Source organism: Nicotiana attenuata, unplaced genomic scaffold (genome assembly GCF_001879085.1).
Source record: "Nicotiana attenuata strain UT unplaced genomic scaffold, NIATTr2, whole genome shotgun sequence".
Taxonomy (NCBI): Eukaryota; Viridiplantae; Streptophyta; class Magnoliopsida; order Solanales; family Solanaceae; genus Nicotiana; species Nicotiana attenuata.
Window position 1 is genome coordinate 60,083 of NW_017672665.1, and position 21,034 is coordinate 81,116.

Here is a 21,034-nt window from a genome sequence, read left to right on the forward strand (position 1 = left end):
TGGTTTCTTGTTTCTTCCGATGATGAAGATTCTGTGAGTGGCTCCGAGGGCGGGGAAGGTGAAGATGGAGTCCCCGAGGAGGAGGAGGTTCCCGAAGATAGAGCTCCCGAGGACGCAGTTCCTGAAGATGCTGCTTCTGAGGATGTACCCCCGAAATAGATTAGGCTCTTTTTTGTTTCTTTATTTTTGTGTAAGGGCCCCTCATGGGCGTTGTAAATATATTTTGTAAACAACTCTTATAAATATAACTAAACTCTTTGCTTCATCTTTGATTTGTGTTGAATTCCGTTTCATCTTTGTTTGGGAGAATTTTTGATAACAACCCTTAGGTTTTTATTGATCAATGAACGATCTTTATAATAGAATACCTCTTAAGGTTTTTGTTAATCCTCGATCTAAGCTTAAGTTGATTTGAAGCGAGCTCGGGATAATGGGACTTTTGAGTCCTAGTTGAATGAGAATAGGGTCTCGAACTCCTCATGATTCAGCCCTTAGGATCTTTTATATTGGCCCTTAGGCTCTTTTAGGTTGGCCCTTAGGCTCTTTGAGGTTGGTCCTTGGGCTCTTTGAGTTGGCAAAACCCATTTGGGACAAAATCCGATCTAAGGGAAAAAGAGTGCAACGCATGCTTTAAAACCTAAGGCCTTCGTGTAAAAAGGTGCCTTCGATCGAACACCTGTAATGAGTTAGTTTCAAATTCAAATACATTCATACCTTAGCAATAGTATCGTTTGAGTAATGATACGTTCCAATTATTCGGCAGTTGTTCCCCTTCCATTGTGCTAAGTTTGTAAGATCCTTTACCGACAACTCCGAGGACTCGGTACGGTCATTCCCAATTTGGGTCCACTTTCCCTTCATTCGGGTCTCGAGTATTGAGGGTGACTTTCCCTAGAACTAAGTCCCCGATTCCGAAGTGTCGAAGGTTGGTCCTTCTATTGTAGTATCTCTCGATCCTTTGCTTCTGCGCGGCCATCCGAACAAGTACTGCCTCTCATTTTTCATCTAATAGCTCGAGGCTAGTATTCATAGCCTCGTGATTTGACACATCCGATGTATGTCGAAACCTGGCACTGGGTTCTCCGACCTCGACAGGAATAAGGGCCTCGGAACCATATACTAAAGAGAATGGGGTAGCCCTTGTGCTAGACTTCGATGTTGTTCGATATGCCCAAAGGACCTTGGGTAGAACTTCTCTCCATTTTCCCTTTGCTTCGTCCAACCTTTTCTTTAGGTTTTGAATGATAGTTTTGTTTGTTGACTCGACCTGTCCATTTCCAGTTGGATGGCATGGTGTTGATAAGATCCTCTTTATTTTATGTGCTTCGAGAAACTCCGTCACCTTGCTACAGATGAATTATTTTCCATTGTCACATACAATCTCGGCAGGTATCCCGAACCGGCATATGATGTGGTCCCAGATGAATTCAATAACTTCTTTTTCTCTGACCTTGTCGAAGGCCTGTGCTTCCACCCACTTAGAAAAATTATCAGTCATAAAAAAAATAAATTTAGCTTTACCTGGGGCCGTTGGTAGAGGGCCGACTATGTCCATTTCCCATTTCATGAAAGGCCACGGGGATAGAACCGAGTGGAGTTGTTCCCCGGGCTGATAGATCATCGGTGCAAACCGCTGGCACTTATCACATTTTTTGATAAATTCCTTAGTATCTTTTTCCATGCTATCCCAGTAATACCCCGCTCTAATAATTTTACGAACCAAAGAGTCGGCACCGGAGTGATTCCCACAAGTATCTTCGTGGATTTCTCGTAGAACATAATCGGTGTCCCCTGGCCCTAAACATACTGCCAATGGCCCATCGAACGGTCTCCTGTACAGTGTTCCATCTTCATCTAATGCGAACCTAGCAACCTTGGTTCGTAGGGCCCTCGATTCTTTGTGGTCTGATGGGAATTTTCCATTTTTCAAATAATCGATATACTTATTCCTCCAGTCCCAAGTCAAACTTGTTGAATTTATCTCGGCATGACCCTTTTCAACCACAAACCTGGATAACTGGACGACAGTCCCCGGGACGATATCATCTTCTTCGACCGAGGATCCCAGATTAGTAAGTGCATCGGCCTTGCTATTTTGTTCTCAAGGAACATGATCCAGAGTTCACTCCTTGAAGCGGTGCAAAGTTACCTGTAGCTTATCCAAGTACCGTTGCATTCTATCCTCTCGAACTTCAAAACTTTTGTTTACTTGGTTTACCACCAACAGTGAATCGCATTTGGCTTCAATGACTTCTGCTCCCAAGCTGTTAGCTAGTTCGAGACCTGCAATCATGGCCTCATACTCGGCCTCATTATTAGTCAACCTAGAAGTTTTGATAGATTGTCTAATGGTACCACCCGTAGGTGGCTTTAAGACAATGCCAAGCCCGGACCTTTTCACATTCGAGGCACCGTCCGTTAAAAGGGTCCATATCCCCGATGATGTATCCAATCTTAGCAGGAGTTCTTTCTCCACTTCGGGAACGAGGGTCAGCGTAAAATCGGCCACGAAGTCAGCTAGGATTTGCGACTTGATGGTCGTTCGGGGTTGATACTCGATATCGTACCCGCTAAGTTTGACGGCCCATTGGCCAACCGGCCCGATAGCTCGGGTTTATGCAAAACATTTCGAAGGGGGTAAGTTGTTAATACACATATGGGATGGCACTGATAATATGGTTTTAGCTTTCTAGATGCGCTTATCAATGCAAGTGCTAATTTTTCTAAGTGAGGGTATCTAGTCTCAGCATCTCCTAAAGTTCGGCTCACATAATAAACAGGGAATTGCGTACCTTGCTCTTCTCGAACTAGTACACCCTTTACCGCTATCTCGGATACTGCCAAGTATAGGTAAAGTTTTTCATCTACCTTCGGGGTGTGAAACAAAGGCGGGCTCGATAGATATTGTTTCAATTCTTCTAAGGCTTGCTGACATTCCGGGGTCCATGCGAAATCCTTTTTCTTTTTGAGCAAAGAAAAGAACCTATGACTATGATCTGATGACCTCGAAATGAAACGACCCAGGGCAGCTATTCAACCTGTTAGCCTTTGCACGGCCTTCACACTATCCACGATTGTTATCCTTGATGGCCTTGATCTTATCGGGGTTAATTTCGATACCCCGATTCGACACCATAAAGCCGAGGAACTTACCCGAGCCAACTCCGAAGGCACATTTCTCCGAGCTAAGCTTCATGTTGTACTTTCTCAAAATTTTGAATGTTTCCTGCAAATGAGTCAAATGGTCCTCTGCGCGCAAGGATTTAACCAGCATATCATCAATGTAAACTTCCATTGTTTTACCTATTTTTTCTTCGAACATTTCGTTAACTAGGCGATGATATGTAGCTCCTGCATTTTTTAGCCCGAAGGGCATTACGTTGTAACAATAAGTTCCAAATTTAGTGATAAACGAAGTCTTTTCCTGATCCTCCGGGTTCATCTAAATTTGATTGTACCCGGAGTAGGCATCGAGAAAAGTTAGGATCTCTGGACGATCGTGGCATCGATCATACAATCGATGTTGGGCAGTGGGAAAGAATCGTTCGGACATGCTTTGTTTAAATCCTTGTAATCTACGCACATCCTAAGTTTATATCCTTTTTTAGGCACTACAACTACGTTGGCTAACCATTCGGGGTATTTTACCTCCCGAATGGACCCTATTTTAAGAAGTTTGGTTACCTCGTCCTTTATGAACGCATGTTTCACCTCGGACTGGGGCCTCCTTTTTTGCTTTACCGGTTTGAACCCGGGGTCGATGCCTAGCATGTGTGTTGTGATTTCCGGTGGAATCCCTGTCATATCTAAATGGGACCAAGTAAAGCAATCCATATTATCAATAAGAAATTGAATGAGTTTTTTCCTGAGCTCGAGGGTTAGTCCCGTTCCCAGGTATACCTTTCTCTCGGGCATGTATTCGATCAATATGACCTGCTCCAGTTCCTCGACAGTTGATTTGGTTGTATCGGACTCTTCGGGAACGATGAAGGTTCGAGGAGTAAGGAAATCCTCTTCTTCGTCTTCAATTACCTGTTGCTCCGATTCCGTCGAGGCTAGGGATGGTGATTGCTATTTAGCCGCCTGCTTACCTTTGGTGCTCGACTTCTCCGAGGTCGAAGGCTCTGGTACCGGCGTCACATCATCGACTGCAAACATCTCCTTTGCAGCATGTTGCTCTCCGTAAACTGTTTTCACTCCATCCTCTATTGGGAACTTCATCATCTGGTGAAGAGCTGAAGGCACTGCCCTCATGTTGTGTATCCATGGTCTCCCGAGGAGTGCATTATACCTCATGTTGCCTTTAATGACATGGAATTTCGTATTCTGTATCGTTCCGGCTACGTTTACTGGTAGGATTATCTCCCCCTTTGTTGTTTCGCTTTCCATATTGAAGCCATTTAGAACCCGGGACACAGGTACAATCTGATCTTGTAGGCCGAGTTGTTCTACGACCCTCAATCTGATTATGTTCGCTGAGCTACCTGGATCCTCTAGAACACATTTAACTTGAATTTTATTTAAAAGAATAGAATTACCAGGGCGTCATTGTGCGGTTGAGATATGCCTTCTGCTTCCTCGTCATAGAATGATAGGACGTCCTCGGGCACATAGCTCCGAGTCCGTTTTTCTCTGGTGATCGATACCTTGGTACGTTTCAACACAGGTCCTTGTGGGACGTCGATGCCGCCAGCGATCATGTGGATTACATGTTGTGGTTCTTCCTGTTTATTTTTTCTTACATCTCTCTCCTTGAAGTGGTTTTTAGCTCAATCACTGAGGAATTATTGAAGGTGACCCTCGTTGAACAACCGAGCTACCTCCTCCCTTAGCTGCTTGCAGTTTTCGGTTCTATGGCCATGTGTTCCATGATATTTACACATTAAGTTTCGATTACTTTGAGAAGGATCGGTTTGTATGGGCCTTGGGCCACCTAGTGTCTTTGATTCTTCCAATAGCTGACATGATCCCAGATGCGTCTATACTGAAATTATACTCTGACAATCGAGGTGTCTCCGCGGGGTCGGTGTGTTTATCGAACCCGCTCTTACTCATGAGTCCCCGAGAGCTTTGACCTCGATCATTTCCGATCATTCCGAGGAGCGTTACGGCCCAAACCATTATTTCTCCGATCAACATACGACTGATACCGTTCTTTGTTTGACCTCGATTCTCTGTCTGTATCCCTCGGGGGCTTAGCGCCGACCTGTTAGGATGAACTGAACCCGAGGGGGATCCCAACTGGTCGTCCTCGACCCTAATCTTCGATTGGTAACGGTTATGTACGTCCGACCACGTCATAGCTGGATACTCGATCAGATTCTGCTTTAATTGTCGAGACGCAATCGAACTCCTTTCATTCAAATCCTGCATAAAAGCTTGTACTGCCCAGTCATCCGAGACCGGTGGCAATTCCATGCGCTCCATCTGAAACCTAGACACGAACTCCCTCAACATCTCGTCGTTCCTTTGTTTTATTTTGAAAACATCCGATTTCCTCGTTGCCACCTTTATGGCCCCGGCGTGTGCTTTCACGAAGGCGTCTGCTAACATAGCAAACGAATCAATAGAGTCAGGAGGCAAGATGTGATACCAAAAATCATAGCTCCCTTTGACAATGTTTCTCCAAAATTTTTCAACAAGACTGATTCGATCTCATCGTCATTCAAGTCATTTCCTTTGATCCCGCAAGTGTATGAAGTAATATGCTCGTTAGGGTCGGTTGTCCCATTATATTTGGGTATATCGAGCATGCGAAACTTCTTAGAAATGGGCATCGGAGCCGCGCTCTGAGGGAACGATTTTTGTATGAACTTTTCGGCATCTAAACCCTTCAAGACTGGAGGTGCCCCCGGTATCTGGTCAACACGGGAGTTATAAGTTTCCACCTTTTTGTCGTTGTCTTCGATCTTCTTTTCCCCGGACTCGATCCTCTTGGTGAGTTGTTCGAGCATCCTCATAATAAGGTACATTTCCATTTACAGTAAGGAATCTTACTGGGACAGTTGTATAACCGCCTAGTACAAATTTGTACAATTCTATTCCGGAATTTGCGCCATGATTTTGGGGACGTGGCAGGAATCTCGCTCATTCTGTTACGAATCCATAACGGCATTATTTCGGGGTCGAGCATACTCGGCTTCGGTATCCATCATACTTCAATCTTCGGGTACTGCACTCTGTCTTCGAGCTCGAGTCCGGTCCATAAAGCTCGAACTCGACCTTTCCTGATCTCGGGCTTAAAGCGATCCCTCAAGCTCGGGAAATCGGGCATACCTGATTTCGACCGTATACACCGTAAAGGTTGAGTTGGAAACTGATTTTTCAGGACGAGTTCCGGGTGCATTTTATGTATTTTCCCACTTATTTAACATGTCATTATTATAAACATAGTGCAATTATTTTCTTGTGCATTGACTTCTTAAAGCCCAATTGCCTCTTTAAACTCATATCTGTAGAGATGTGGAACATGCGCGGATGAGCTAAGCTGCAAATCTGGCCCTTTTCGTCTATGATCATATCCACTTTTCTTGAGCCACACTTGCAGAAATAGCTATGAGAGACTACTCTTGCAAATATAACCATTCAACACACCGATTAGGCCATGTTTGCAAAATTAGCTAAAGTAAACTATGTTTACAAACACAGCCATTTAAACTAAAGGCTTTCAAATATGCCCAATAGTGATCAGATCTGTAAAACCGAGTCTTCAGGTAGTTAAAAGTTAAAACAACAATTAACAAAGCTTTAACACTTAGCAAAAGTTGAAGATAAAATGTTTATGGCTGAGTCAATCTTTCGTGCAACTTCATATTTGATAAAAATTAAAACTCAACATCATGTCATTGCAGGTTTAATCATTAATACACACACAAAATGATTCATATCCATAATCTTAAAGAAGAATTAAGGAATAACATATTCAGATGGACGAAATGAATTTATAGTGTGATATATTACTTTATTATAGTCAATATAATGGAGAACTCTGAAGACTCCACAACCATCGAACACAACACAAAAATAGCAATAATAGTGAATCCAGAAGGCTAGAAAAAATTGAACCAGATGACGCAAACAAGAAAATAAAAAAATACAAGTGACTTTTAAGATTGAAGGCATAACATCAACCCTCTACTTACATCTATTTACTTTTTTTTGGTTTCCCATATGGTGTCCGGTCCCCATATTTGGGCTCGATTAAATTTGGATTCGCGCTAGAAAGTCCCACATTACATCTATTTCCTTTTGTTCTACTTGTTCTTCCACCCCCAAAAAAAAATCATACTGAAATCCTTTTTAAAACTTACATTTTTAGATCTCATAATCATAAGAATATGTTTTTCAACTTTATAAAATAATACACATTTGTTTTAGTGCTAACTATAGCAAAAATCTTCATTCTTGACTTCAAACTTAATATTAAAATGCTTAAATTTTAGGGAGGAGGACATTAAAGATATATGTTTGGTATAAGTTACTTTTACCAAAAAAAATGTTTTCTATGAGAAAGTGATTTTGTGAGATTTGTTCTCAAGGAAAACATTTTTCATTTATTGCGGAAAAATAATTTTTTTGCACTTATAGCGAAATAGACTTTTCTTTAAACACCTAATTTAATTGCTCCATAAGTTAGCAAATTTAAATAATTTTTAAACTTTAGTTTTGCTTATTAGAGTTTTATAATTTTTAAAAATATTAAACTTACTTTTCTTTACATGATATAAATGAACTTTGTAGCTTATGACAATTTCCATAGTTCTTGAGTATCAAATATAGGGATGGCAATGGGGCGGGGAGGGGTGTACGGGGCAGGTTTGGTAAAATCCACAAAAATTTCAATCCGTTCCGTCCCGCCCCGCATAATTATTTTTTCAGTTTTCAACCCGCCCCGCCCCGCTTAATTTTTTCTTTCTTTTTTCTCTATTTTTGAAATTGATTTCAGTTTATTTCAGTTTACCTGTAGTCGCGGTAAACATGCTGTACATTTTTGCCTCCAATAAATAGACCAGTACTACACATTATTATTACTGTGACTTTATCTTCTTCAGGTTTTTAATTTGTTTTCTTTATACTTGTATCTAACTTAAACTCTATTCTTAATAACATATACTTAAACAAAATCAGCTCTAAGGATATTTTTTATTATGCCCCAAATTCCAAAATAGTATTCGTGCTAGTGAAAAAGAATGTGAAATTATAGTTGAAATGATTGCTTTATTTCAAAAAAGATTAAATTCAAAGTTGCCCCACATTGAATCCACATTGAACCCGTATTAAACCCGTCCGCCCCGCTTTAAAAATTTTAAAAATATTTTAACCCGCCCCGCCCCGCCCCGCCCCGACCCCGCCCCGCTTTAAAAATTTTAAAAATTATTTTAACCCGCCCCGCTTTAAAAAATTTAAAAATTATTTTAACCAGCCCCGCATCAAACAAAACTCGCCCCGCCCTGCACCCTCCCCGCCCCATTGCCACCCCTAATCAAATAGTAGTACTTTTTATTTAGAAAAAATGAATCTTTAGTGTTTGATTAATAACAACAACAACGATGACGACCCAATGAAATTCCACAAGTGGAATTCGGAAAGTCACAACGCAGTAGAGAATTTATTTTTGATAGACCATACACTTTTATTTTACACTCTGTTTGGATCATTGTTCCCCATCGTTTTATAATGTATTGTATTATACCGTATCATTTTATGAATACAATGTTTGGATAGATTGTATTGTTTGTTATTGTTAAATAATATTTTGTTATTTAGTTTGGTTGTATCATACTGTACTGTAACGGATAAGTTTACTAAAATATCCTTAATTCTTTAAATATTATATTTATCAAAAATTATGTATAAAAATAATTTGAAAAACAAAACAGAAGAAGGCAAAACACCTTAAGAAAGCAGAAAAAAGGAGCGATACGGAAGAAGGCAAAACAAAGGAGCACAGCTAATTAGAATTAAGTTAAAAGCAAATTAGGAGAAAAAATAAAACAGAAGGCGGCAAACAACTTTAGCATTGGTATGAAAAAAAAAAAGTAGGTTATAGGTTGGAGACTTGGAGTTAAAATAGAAAAAAAGAAATAAAATAAAAATAAAGGGTAAAATATAATTGTGGAGTAATAAGTTAGGACATAATTGAAAAGAAAAATAGGAAACAATCCCACCAAATCGGTTGTTTCAAAAAATGAGACTTTTCATTGTTCCGAAATTAATAAATTTAATAATATAATATAATCAATTTTAATGAAACAATCAAATATTATTTTGAGATAACAATATAATATGATACAACAAGTAACAACCATCCAAACAAGCTGTTAATGGAAGAAGGAACAAACTAAAGAGCAAAAATTATTGATTGTTTGTGACTTACGTTGATACGAATACTTGAAATATATCTTCTTCGGATTTTCACGCACTCCCTTTCTTAATGTTTTTTTGCAGGATGCGGTAGCTGCGTAGGAACCTTCTTGGTGTGTTTGGAGATGTTGGTGGGATCCATACTGCACGTGCAATCCGACAAGCCATACGCCCTCTGCTATAAACAGCGAGGCCGAGTCTCAAATGTGAACAACTACTTCTCAGCAAACAATAAAGTCGTCTTCACTGATCGAAACACCAACAACAAAATGGCGGAGGAGGAAGCCATCGATGCCGCCAATCTTCGCTCTGACTTTATTCAGCTCCTTCGCAGCCGCCGTCCTCCTCAAGGTACTCTTTTTTACCCTATTTAGTGTTTCTATTTCCTTAATTTTCTGAATATGAGTACTTACAAGCTCAAAATCGCAAATGCTCTCTCTTCAATTTTGTGTTAAAGATTATTGAAAGTATTTTCTTGCATCGGTCTCTGGTAGTAGCTGCATTTGTTGTTTATTTTTTTATTTCTTTGGTAATAAATGTGAAATATTACCATTACCAAACCAAATTAGTACATCTCTTGTGCTCCTATAGCTCCAGTACACTCATCTCTGCATTTAAGTCTCCAAATACAAAAAACTAGAAAAATGCTGCCAACTACACAAACTAACCTCTAGTATTTCCTCTAAGAGGTCGTTTGGTAGCTGGTTAGAAGAAAGGTTATTCATGTATAAGGGGTAACATAACTTATACCATGTTTGGTAGGCAATAGTTATTTTGTATAAAATTTTGCATAACTAATACCATGTTTGGTTGACATTTTTCAATTATGCATAAATAATACATGTATAAGTTATGAGTCAATCTGTGTATTATTTTATGCGGGGTAGAAGATGGAATAACTAATACATGTATTAGTAATACATGGATAAAATACTGAAATGACAAATTTACCCCTATCACTTTACACATAAGGCTTCCTTATTTCTCTGCCAACCCGTCAACAGGTTTCACTTGCTTTCACTTGCCAACTATATACCTTGTCTTCTCTCATTTTTAAAGAACAAACTAGCAAAAGCAAACTGGAGAAGCCACTAGAAAATGGAAATACCAAAACTAAGAAGTGAAAATCAAATATGTCTAAACTTCACATAGTTCAGTAGTATGACGAAGAAGTGAAAGTAACACCCAAAGTTCCTAACTAAATTGTTTCCTACCTAAATGGAAAGAGAGAAAAAACAATGCAAAAGAAGGTCAGGGTATAGTTGTAAACAAGCATTTTACTTTAAAATTTATATAAATGTATATCAATTTCTAATACAACAAACCAAACATTCAAAAAAATAATCTCTGCATAACTAATACCTGCATAACTAATCCCTGCATTACTTATCCCTGCATAACTAATCCCTGCATAACTAATACATGTATAACTAATACCTGCATAACTCTAACCGGCAACCAAACGACCCTTAAGTACATAAGCTGTTCAGTAATTGTCTACATTGCTGTGCTTTCCTACCTATTTGTATATCCTCTAATCTGTATTTGAGCTCCTTTTTTAGCTGTGCAATTGCAAGGTCTGTATTCACAGTTGTGTTCCTGAATATCTTCCAATTCCGTGCCTGCCATGTGTGGTATATCGCTGCCCCCCATGTGGATGCCACTACTTTTTTCTTCATCTGTTTCCATTTTCTGCTTTTCAACCAATGTAGGCTTTGTGTAACTCCCCTGGCCATCAATTGAATACCTATCCATTGACTTAACTCATTTCTCATCTCCCTTATCCACTCACAGTCCACAAACAGATGCTGCAATGTTTCCACTACTCCATTCCCACATAAGCTGCATGTATTGTCTGTCACTGTTATGTGCATGTGCTGCAGTCTCTCCTTTGTGAGCAATTTCTTTTGATTAGCCAACCAAACTATGAACCTGTGCTTTGGCTGCATTACTTTGGTCCATACTAAATCATCAACTTTGCATCTAACCAATCCAGTCAGTAGTGCATTGTAGCTCTGAGTTACTGAGTACTGTCCGCTAGGTGTGAGAGTATATTTACCGCTCTGGTACCACTGTGTCATGATTGCCTTAAGTGCATTAAGCTTCCTCCAATACCAGCTACTATCCACTACTATCCACTGGAGGGCTAAGGTTCCAAATGGTATCATTTTGCTTTATGTATATGCCATGCACCCACCTCACCCAAAGTGAGTCCTTTTTCTCATTTAGCTGCCAGAGTAGTTTTCCCACTGAGGTTGTGTTCCAATTGCTGCATCCCTTATGTTCAATCCTCCATACTTTTTTGGTTTACACACCTTCTCCCAAGCCACCAATGCTATGTTCTTGTGTTCCTCTGATGTGCCCCATAGGTAGTCCTTACATCTCTTGTCAACTGCTTTAAGCACACTTTGTGGGAGAATAAAGACTGCCCCCAAAAAGTTATAGATTGAAAACAAGACACTTTGTCAATTTCTTCTTGTGTTTATTTATTTTTGGCATGGGTTGTATCAAACTTCTTTTGAAATTTCGAATTAGGCAAAGTTAATCCTAAAAAAATCAAAGGTGCTGCCGCACAGGTGGTTGATGGGGAATTGCTCTATAGAATATTCTCAATATTTTTGAATGTTGAAGAAGGGCTTCATGTATAGGGGGCTTTTCTTCCATATTTTGCCTAGTTTGAAGACCCATAGTCACTTGACCATCGGTCTGCTACTAGATTTTCTTGTTTCAACTATATATTTTGATTGTTGAGATCACCTTTTCTTTTTTCCATTTGGTAGACTTTGTGGATTCTTGTCTTACCGCCCTTAGACTAATCAACGAACTTGTATTCCTTTCTGTAATTCCTTCCAGTTCAACTCTGTGTGGTACCTGGAAAACCTGTGACTGATCCATTATATCAGGAAAGTCCAAAGCCAACATTCAGTGAGGTCGTACAACTCCTTCACAAGCTTTATATTTACTATTATTCTGCACTTTTTTGGTGCCATTTTGACCGGCGATATTTGTCAAATGCAGGTAATGGCATCTTGCCCTAAGGAAGATATACCCAATTTGAAGGAACTTCTTCAGGAGGAAAATTTCTACCTGAGAACAGAGGTTACATGATTTCTATATTTTCATTACATTCATCAATCTACAGATTACTAATATATCATTATGATATATTTTAAGAAATGGAAGTAAAGGTATTTAATATATTAGTGACAGAGATAAAAGAATATAATGCCCAGACCCTTTTCCAACATCTCTTTTGTATTAGATCTAAGGAAAAGAACTATTCTGTCAACTGGAATGCCTCTATAAAACAAAAACAACTACGACTTTAATCTAAATCCAGTTGGGGTCAGCTATATGAATCCTAACTATTCATTTCGCTATTTTTAGACTAGAGTGCCTCAAAGTGTTTGTAAAGTAAATAAAAGTGTAAAGGTTCTGCGATAATTAAAAAGAAATGGTGCTAGCAGTCCAATGAAGTGGCTATATCATTTATAATTCTTTAATTACAAAAATAACATATTAATTGAGAGATAAATGTAGGAATATTCTCATTTTTCAGAAGTAATATTCTCCATGTCTCATCCAACACCTCTAAATGAAGTGTAGCACGGTCTTTAGCAATAATAAATCCAACAAAGGTTGAGGTCGAATCCCACAAGGAGTAGGTTTGTGCTGAAGTGTCCAAATACATGTAAACTTGGTGATTCTTAAGTTTATCTTCAAGCAAAAGAGTGGTGATCGATTATGTCTACAATTACTAGTAAAATTTAACTAAGGAATTTTATCGAACACATAGAATGCAAATAAAGCTGCAGTGTTATCAAAGGCGAAAAGCACAAAAAAACTCTAAGGACTGTTCGGGCATTACGCGAAAAGCGGAGCATGAGCTTTAATGAAGAACGACGCAAATGGAAAAAAACTACAAATATGTATGTGTTGTCGAAGAGACGAAGACTAATATCTATAAGCATGAATACCAAATATATGGACAAAGAAATTGAAGAAAATTTACGATAAAGTAAAATATCAATTGTTTAGCGTCACCTCTTCAGTATTACGCTCATTGGAAAGGAAAAGTATGCCTTAGAGGCTTGATGACAGCACTGAAGTGCTCGCTAAGCGAGCGAAGTGCTCAACATGTTTTGAGCCTCGCTTCAAGGCTTAAGCGCGCCTTTGATAACATGGTAAATGTGTAGTAACAAATAAGAGAAAGATACTAGGATTGTTTTCCCTTCGTGTAGGCTATGCTTTTGGGTTCAATTCTAGTTAATTAAGCATGTGTTATGGCCTCAATTTCTATTCTAGTAACTTCTTAATGTCTTCCAACACTTAAAAAGGTTTTTACCCCAAGTTGCTCTTCCAAGTCAATTAAGGCTCAATGATAAGACATTGAGTAGCATGTAGAAATCATACTATTCCTAGCTAGATTTCATTAGTCAAGTGATTAACCCACTTAATTTCTAGGTAATTACTTTGTGCCTAAGCTAGGTTCCACTCTTCCAAGTTGGAACAAGCAAAATAGGCATGAACTTAGTGTTTGCAACCACAAAATCAATCAATAAAGCATGAAGTAATTAGATAACACAAAGCTTAATCAAACTTAGAATTTGTATTAACAACCCAAAAGCATAACCCCACTTAGGATTCACAATCCTAGCTTAAAAAGCTTAGCTAGACATAATAAGGAAAGAAAGTACAAAAAGAGATGAAATTCTCAACATAATAGCTAAAGAGCAGTGTTGTGAAGAGCGTGAAGCGAGGAAAAGCGACAACCCCCTTTTCGCTCAAAGCGAGAAGCGAAGCGCTCACTTTTTTGAAGTGACGCCGAATTTAAAAAAATAAAAAAATAAATACTGCATAGACAACACATGTAACTGTAAGCAAAAATAAGAGGAAGGGCAGCATACCATTCCAGTAAAAAATGGCAAGAGGAGGAGGAGGAGGAGGAAATCACATACCTGGCTAGCATTTCGCTGCTATTTGGACGTTGAAATAGTGAAAGAAGGAGGAGGAGGAGGAGGAGGAGGAGGAGGAGGAGGAGGAGGAGGAAGAAATCACAGACCCGGACCAAACTTGATGATGTTGAAGTTGAAAAGTGTAGCACTTCGCTACTATTTGGACGCTAAAACAGTGAAAGAAGAAGAAGAAAGAGGAGGAGGAGGAGGAGGAGGAGGAGGAGGAAGAAATCACATACCCGGACCAAACTTGATGATCTTGAAGTTGAAAAGTGTAGAAAACTTGAACCCTAGTTGCCTCTTTCTTTCTCTGTTGCTGCTGGTCGATATGTTTTAAAAAAAGAACATCTTTTTTAATTAAATAGGCTGGCAGCCCTTTAAAACAGAGAAGCGCTCGCTTCTTACGCATCGTTTCGCATCGTCGCTTCTCGCTTTTTAGTGGGAAGTGAACGCTTTTGAATACCTGCTACGCTTCAGATAGCAGAAGAGCTCGATGGGTCGCCTGGCTTCGCTTCTCGCTGTAAGTGAGGAAGCGCCCGCTTTTCACAACACTACTAAAGAGGAAAGAAAGTTTGTTTATAACAATGGTGAAGTCGCCCAAAACTTTAAGGGAAACTCCAAATGCTGCTCTCCGACGTTGTTCAAAGGGATCAAAGATGCTCTAAAGAATGACCTAGATTGCTATTTAAAATTGTTTGCGATATCTGGCAAAAGTGTCCCTATGGTGTCCAGTCGTGGAGCCGGTTGATGACCGTCTCCACTTTGGTTCTAATGCTTCACGTGTCTTCGTGGCCTTGTTATGGAGCCATCGGTGTTCGTGGACTTGGACAGAGTTCTTTCAATTTCTTCAAGATCGATCATGGCCTGAATCGGCTCATCCACGATTCACATCGTGTAGTTGTTCGTCTAGCCATTCAAGACCGTGGAGCTGCGCAGACTTCGCTCCAAATTTTCCGTACTTAGCCATTTTTTCATGCACTTTTTCATCCCTAGTTTCGGCTCCACTTTCTTCCATCATTAAGTCTTTATATCTTCAATCCTTTGCTCCAAATTCCTTCTCTTTTCATCCTTTTTGATCAAATCCTTCATCAACTATTTCATTTAGGCGCAAACACCTGAAATCAACCGAATTAAGTTAGTTAAGGCTATTAAATCTTACTTAAAGAACCTTAAAACTCAAGAAAAAGCTATGAATAAGTTAGCAAAATACCAACTTATCAATCTCCAGCTGTCAGTATTGAGCATGAACTCACTGTTTCCAGGAAGGAGAGCAAGGGCGGTTGCCTGTCTTGGTACTGAGCATGAAGGGAAGTGATAAGAAGAAGAGGCCAGCTGTTGTCTTCCTGCATAGTACAAACAAATGCAAAGAGTGGTTACGGCCATTGCTTGAGGTGATATTCTGTTTTCTTCAAAATACTCTAAATCATCATGGATCAATAAGGACAATTCTGTGTATGAATCTCTTTTTACTTTTTGGGTTCAGGCGTATGCTTCAAGGGATTACATAGCTGTAGCAATTGATTCTCGATATCATGGAGAACGTGCCACCAATATGACAACATATCGAGATGTAAGAACATAGCATTTTAATCTTGATTTTTCATTCAAAACAGTATATTCAGTTCCAATAGGCTATGGGCGAGCTGTCTTAAATTTATACCTTGTACTAATTACTCTACCATTTAGTAGCAAAACCTTTGGCCTTTTATCGTGAAGGATCCAATTTGTTGAGTATTAACTCTATGGCCTATGGAAGTACTGAAACTACTTCGCTTTTTCGGAGTATAAACTGGGGGGAGGATCTGTTCTGTATATCATGGTGTACTTAATTTTTCTGTTATTACTGGCTTCATATTGAGGAGGAGAAATCAAGAAGGGAACTTGCCACACTATTTTCTTTACATGGAATGCTTGGATGCTACTATTTGATTGAGTTGATATGCCTGACTGCTTTCTCTCTACAATTCAGGCCCTTATATCATCATGGAAGAAAGGTGATACAATGCCTTTCATATTTGATACGGTAAGGAAACTGAGACTTGTTGTTGGGAAAATGAACGTAATTCCACTGTTTTTGAGTTGAGAGAACTTGATAAAGTACAGTTTTTAATCTTAAACCACCGTGCTTATTATCTAATATCTAGTCTCTGAAAAAAATACTTTTCTGCAAATTTTGAAGGTCTGGGACTTGATAAAACTGGCAGATTATCTGACAGAGAGGGAAGATATTGACTCGTCAAGGATTGGAATTACTGGTGAATCACTTGGAGGTTAGGCGAGTCACTTTACATTCAATATCAACTGTTACTTAAACATGTGGAGTTCATAATTTGTTCTGTCTTGCAGGTATGCATGCATGGTTTGCTGCATTCGCTGATACTCGCTATACAGTGGTTGTTCCTATCATCGGAGTTCAGGTGACCCTTGAAAATTAGTTTAAGTGAAGATAAGGAAAGAGTTACGGATATATCAATAGTACATTTACTGTGGAGATCTTGGAATGAGGTTGCAGGGATTCCAGTGGGCTATTGAGCATGACAGGTGGCAGGCAAGAGTTGACAGTATCAAGGCTGTGTTTGAAGGTGACTGAAACTAACTTAACTTGTAATTTATCAGCTTATTGTAGTTGTGCATGTTCTTATCTGGAAATGTCATCTGTTTGTCCTTTCAGAAGCACGTGCTGATTTAGGCAAGAATGAAATTGATAAAGAAGTGGTTCAGAAGGTCAGGTCTATTTGTCTTCCTGCTTCTTTTACTCTATCTGGTTTCCTTGTTGCATGTCTAGCTAAGTTGTGCGGACTCTTCGTTTTTGGTGTCGCACCCATCTCGACACGTGACGGGAGCGGGATACCTCCCGGATTCGGTCGACTAACTTCGGATACTTTGACCTGAGTCTATCGACAAATTTGGGGGGAAATTGAGATTTTGATTTCTCAAAATTAAAAATAGAACATATTTAAGACATGCAAAATGGCGTACCTTCAATATTGTAGTACTTTATCTCATATTTGCTTCTTTGTGTTCCAGAAAAACCAAGAATTCAAGGGGGGTCGTGTTCTGATACGGTCTTATAGCTCTATTTTTTTTATAATTTTGAATTTCTTTAGCCGAATCCCCGCACCCGTATCCATACCTGGATCCGCACCCCAGAATCTTAAAATTGAGATTTTGCCGAATCCGACACTCGAATCCGTGCCCGTATCGGATGCCCCGCACGAGTCCGAGCAACTTAGATGTCTAGTAAGCGACTTGGTCATTGTGTTTGTGCAGATCCTGATTAGCTTTACCCAAGTTGCTTGATTCTTTTAAATATAACTAGCCTTAAAGTGGCTGGAGATTTGGGACAATCATATCTTGTTTCTTATCATCAAAGGAAAGGGCAAGAGTAAAAAAGTCTCTAGATAGGTAGAAGTAACTTCTAAGGAGCAAGCCTGCGGCTTGACGCACTAGTTGCAGCTGCGTAAATTGTAATCAAAAGCAAAAAAGCAAATGCTCCTATGTTTCAGTTGATCAAGCCTTTTCACCAGAAGCTCTCTAAACATCCATGACCACTTAAGGGGAAAAATGAGGAGCAGTAGCAGCAAAACTGAATCTGTTTAAGCAAGTTCTCGTGCAAGGGAGCGGGATCTATTGTGAGATCTCACAATTTTCAGATTTATTCTTAAAGATTCAGCTGACGTATAAATAAGGTGAGGCATAGATTCATCCCTCTTTAGTGGAACTCTCATAGGTTCTACCAGTTTCCGTAGTAACCAGAAGAAAATGGGATCTCACATTGTTCGGATTATTCTCAGAGGTTCAGCTGATGTATAAATAAGGTGAGGCGTAGACTCATCCTTCTTTAGTGGAACTCTCATAGTTTCTACTAATTAAGATGGAAACCCATACCTCATGCTGTTGAGGACATCTAAATTTCTGAGACCAAAAGCCTTAAGACGTTTTTCTTGGTACTTGTTCATAACCCTATTCATCTGGTTTGCTATTATTTCAATGTCTCTCTTTTTTACTTCATCTTTCCTTCATCTAGTCTCCAATAAATTTCTTGATCCAATAGAAGACTATCCACAATGACCCCATTCTTAGTGGATAAACTCCCCTCGCGTGACATAAATTAAGGGAGATCTCTGATGCAGTTTTATCGGCCAGCACTGTATTTGAGAAGCTGTAAAAATTAATCAGCCTAAAGCTGAGAAAAAGTAAATGTATAGCTCTCCGAAAGACTGGATCAAGCGACTGTTCAAGTTAGACTTGTGGCAAGGCAACTTTTAATTTATAAATTCAATTGTATATTGTTATAGTCATCAGTTTCCGAAATGCAGCTTTAGAACTTTTTAAAATTTTCACGATAATATTCATCAAGAAAAGATTTCTGTTTGATCTTAATTAGAATATGTGACCAGGTCTGGGACAGAATTGCTCCAGGTTTGGCATCTCAGTTCGATTCACCATACACAGTACCAGTCATTGCACCACGCCCCTTGCTGATTTTAAATGGTATGGTGATCTATTTGTTCACATGATTTATGATAATTCGTGCTATCACCATTTATTAAACATCAATTGTCAGAATGTATGCACCATTTCAAATTTGTGCAAATAACTGGAAGATAAATCTACATTTGGGAAATGTAGGAGCGGAAGATCCTCGTTGTCCCATTGCTGGCCTGGATATTCCGAAATCAAGAGCCCATAAAGCTTGTGAGAATGCTGGTTGTCCACTTAATTTCAAGGTACATTGTTATCCTCACTGCCACCCTCCTTTTTTCAGGAAAACAAAACATGTTTCCTTTCTTCACAATCAGCTAATTTTGATTCCAAGGGTTCAAAAGGGGAAAACAAGGGGCGTGTTTGGTAGGAAGAAAAATATTGTCCTCGAAAATATTTTCTTGGAAAATAACTGGTTTTCTTACTACTGGTTTTTGGCTAGGTAGAGTATCAGGTAACAAAAAATATTTTTTGAAAAATATATTATTTAGGCAAACACTACGGGAGACGAAATGGGTAAGGGCGAGGGAGGGTGGTAGGTCAAGGTCGGGGCCGGGGTGGTAGTGGCAGGGATAGGGGTGGGGGTGGTGGGGGATGAGGCTTTAGAGGACCAGTTTTCCTGAAGTTTCTGTTTTCCTTTACTTTTCAGGTGATAGCGGAAGATGGTATTGGACATAAAATGACTCCATTGATGGTGAAGGAAGCGAGCAATTGGTTTGACAGGTTCCTTAAAGTGTAATAGCAAGGTTTTCGTTGATAATTTCTTCTGTAAAATGGTAAAAGCTGCTTTACTAGCTAATAAAGTGGGAAAATGTAATTGATAGAAGACAATAATTCTACATTTATTTCACAACTTTTATTTGGCTTTTTNGGTTAGAGAGCTAATTACCTGTTTTGAAGAAAAAAACCGATGTCCAAAAGGTACCGAAACTCTGCCGAAATTTTTGAAAAAAAAAAGAGAAAGTTTGTTTCTTTTTGGCCAAATACATCGACAGCCCCTTAAAGTTGTCCACACTTTTCACTTAGACACTTTATCTTAACTTTGTTCCATTTGAATACTTTAATCAGGCCTTTACTGTGTCGTTCAGACACAATATGCTGACATGGCAAAGCAAGTATCTCTCACTTTTTTCAAGCGCGTGAAAATGAATTGAAAAACAAACCTTTCATACTTCTTGCGAAATGAATATTTTTGCCGAATTTTTTTTCCGGGTGGATCTTCCAAAAATCCTTCAGATCTGAAAGCTTTGCGATGAGACCAAATGGTTCGCAGGTGAAGTTTGTCGGCACAAATTTATTTCGGAGAGGCAATGTCGAGTATGTGCTTAACTTGTTTGGTGCATTGGATAAACAAACTAACACCCAGAAATTTGTTCCTATTGCAGCAAATTAACAAGAAACTTTTGAATGCTCAAAGGTTATTTTTGTTTGATTGGTCATTAAGAAGAAGGTATTTTTGGTTCCTCTTATGTTGTGATGGGCGGGGTTTCGCGTGAAGATTCGACGCCGACAGGCGGTGATCGGCAGCAGCGGCCATGGCGTTGTTGTCTTCTCTTTGCCCCATTTTACACAGATCTGAACCTCAAGGATTTTCAGTAAAGGACGGTCGCCCTACTGATGGTCGCCCCTCTCTGCCATGTCCATGATTTCTCCATTATCAAAATCAACAATGCTTTGAGAAATGAAGAACAATAAAAGGAAAATATTGAACCATCTCAGCAGCACTCCTTTATCTTTGTAAAAAGGGGCTATTATGCTCTTTCTTTTTCTGGTTCTGCTTCTGCTTCTGCTATTACAACAACTGATTTGCACAAATAGCTGATTTTCTTCACCAGAAATTTTTTCTCCGGTCATTTTGGTTCCAAAACTCTTAGTAGTTTTAACCTAGAAAGGAAGAATGAAGAAAAAGAAATTAAATTTCTGGAGAACAAGAAAGAGCTGGAAAAGTGATGGCCGGAAATTAATTTTCCGACGAGGAGGAATAAAGATGACGACGCTGGGGTGGGGTTCTCGTTTTTTTTTAATTTGATCAAGTTACATCCACATGTCCTCGGCTTATTCGTTATTGTGGTGTGTGAATTACACGCACCTTTTGTGTGTGGCTGCTTACGAATTTTGTGTCTAAACGACACAGCAAAGACCTGACCCCCTTACCCGTATCTAGCTACTGACTATGGTACACAACTGTCATTGTTCACACATCACATGTGGATTGGTGGATTTCTCATAGT

At 39.3% G+C, this 21,034-nt stretch overlaps 1 protein-coding gene across 1 annotated transcript; it reads left to right on the forward strand.

Annotated features, from left to right (window-relative positions):
* The first annotated feature begins 9,385 nt into the window (after positions 1 to 9,385).
* LOC109214029 (putative esterase YitV) lies at positions 9,386 to 19,667 on the forward strand. The gene is made up of 13 exons (XM_019377898.1): positions 9,386 to 9,714; positions 12,217 to 12,293; positions 12,382 to 12,462; positions 15,581 to 15,709; positions 15,802 to 15,888; positions 16,288 to 16,341; positions 16,498 to 16,588; positions 16,665 to 16,735; positions 16,831 to 16,900; positions 16,990 to 17,042; positions 18,719 to 18,812; positions 18,951 to 19,048; positions 19,453 to 19,667. The coding sequence occupies exons 1-13, from the start codon at positions 9,489 to 9,491 to the stop codon at positions 19,540 to 19,542; spliced, it is 1,221 nt and encodes a 406-aa protein (XP_019233443.1). The 5' UTR covers positions 9,386 to 9,488; the 3' UTR covers positions 19,543 to 19,667.
* Positions 19,668 to 21,034: the final 1,367 nt, after the last annotated feature.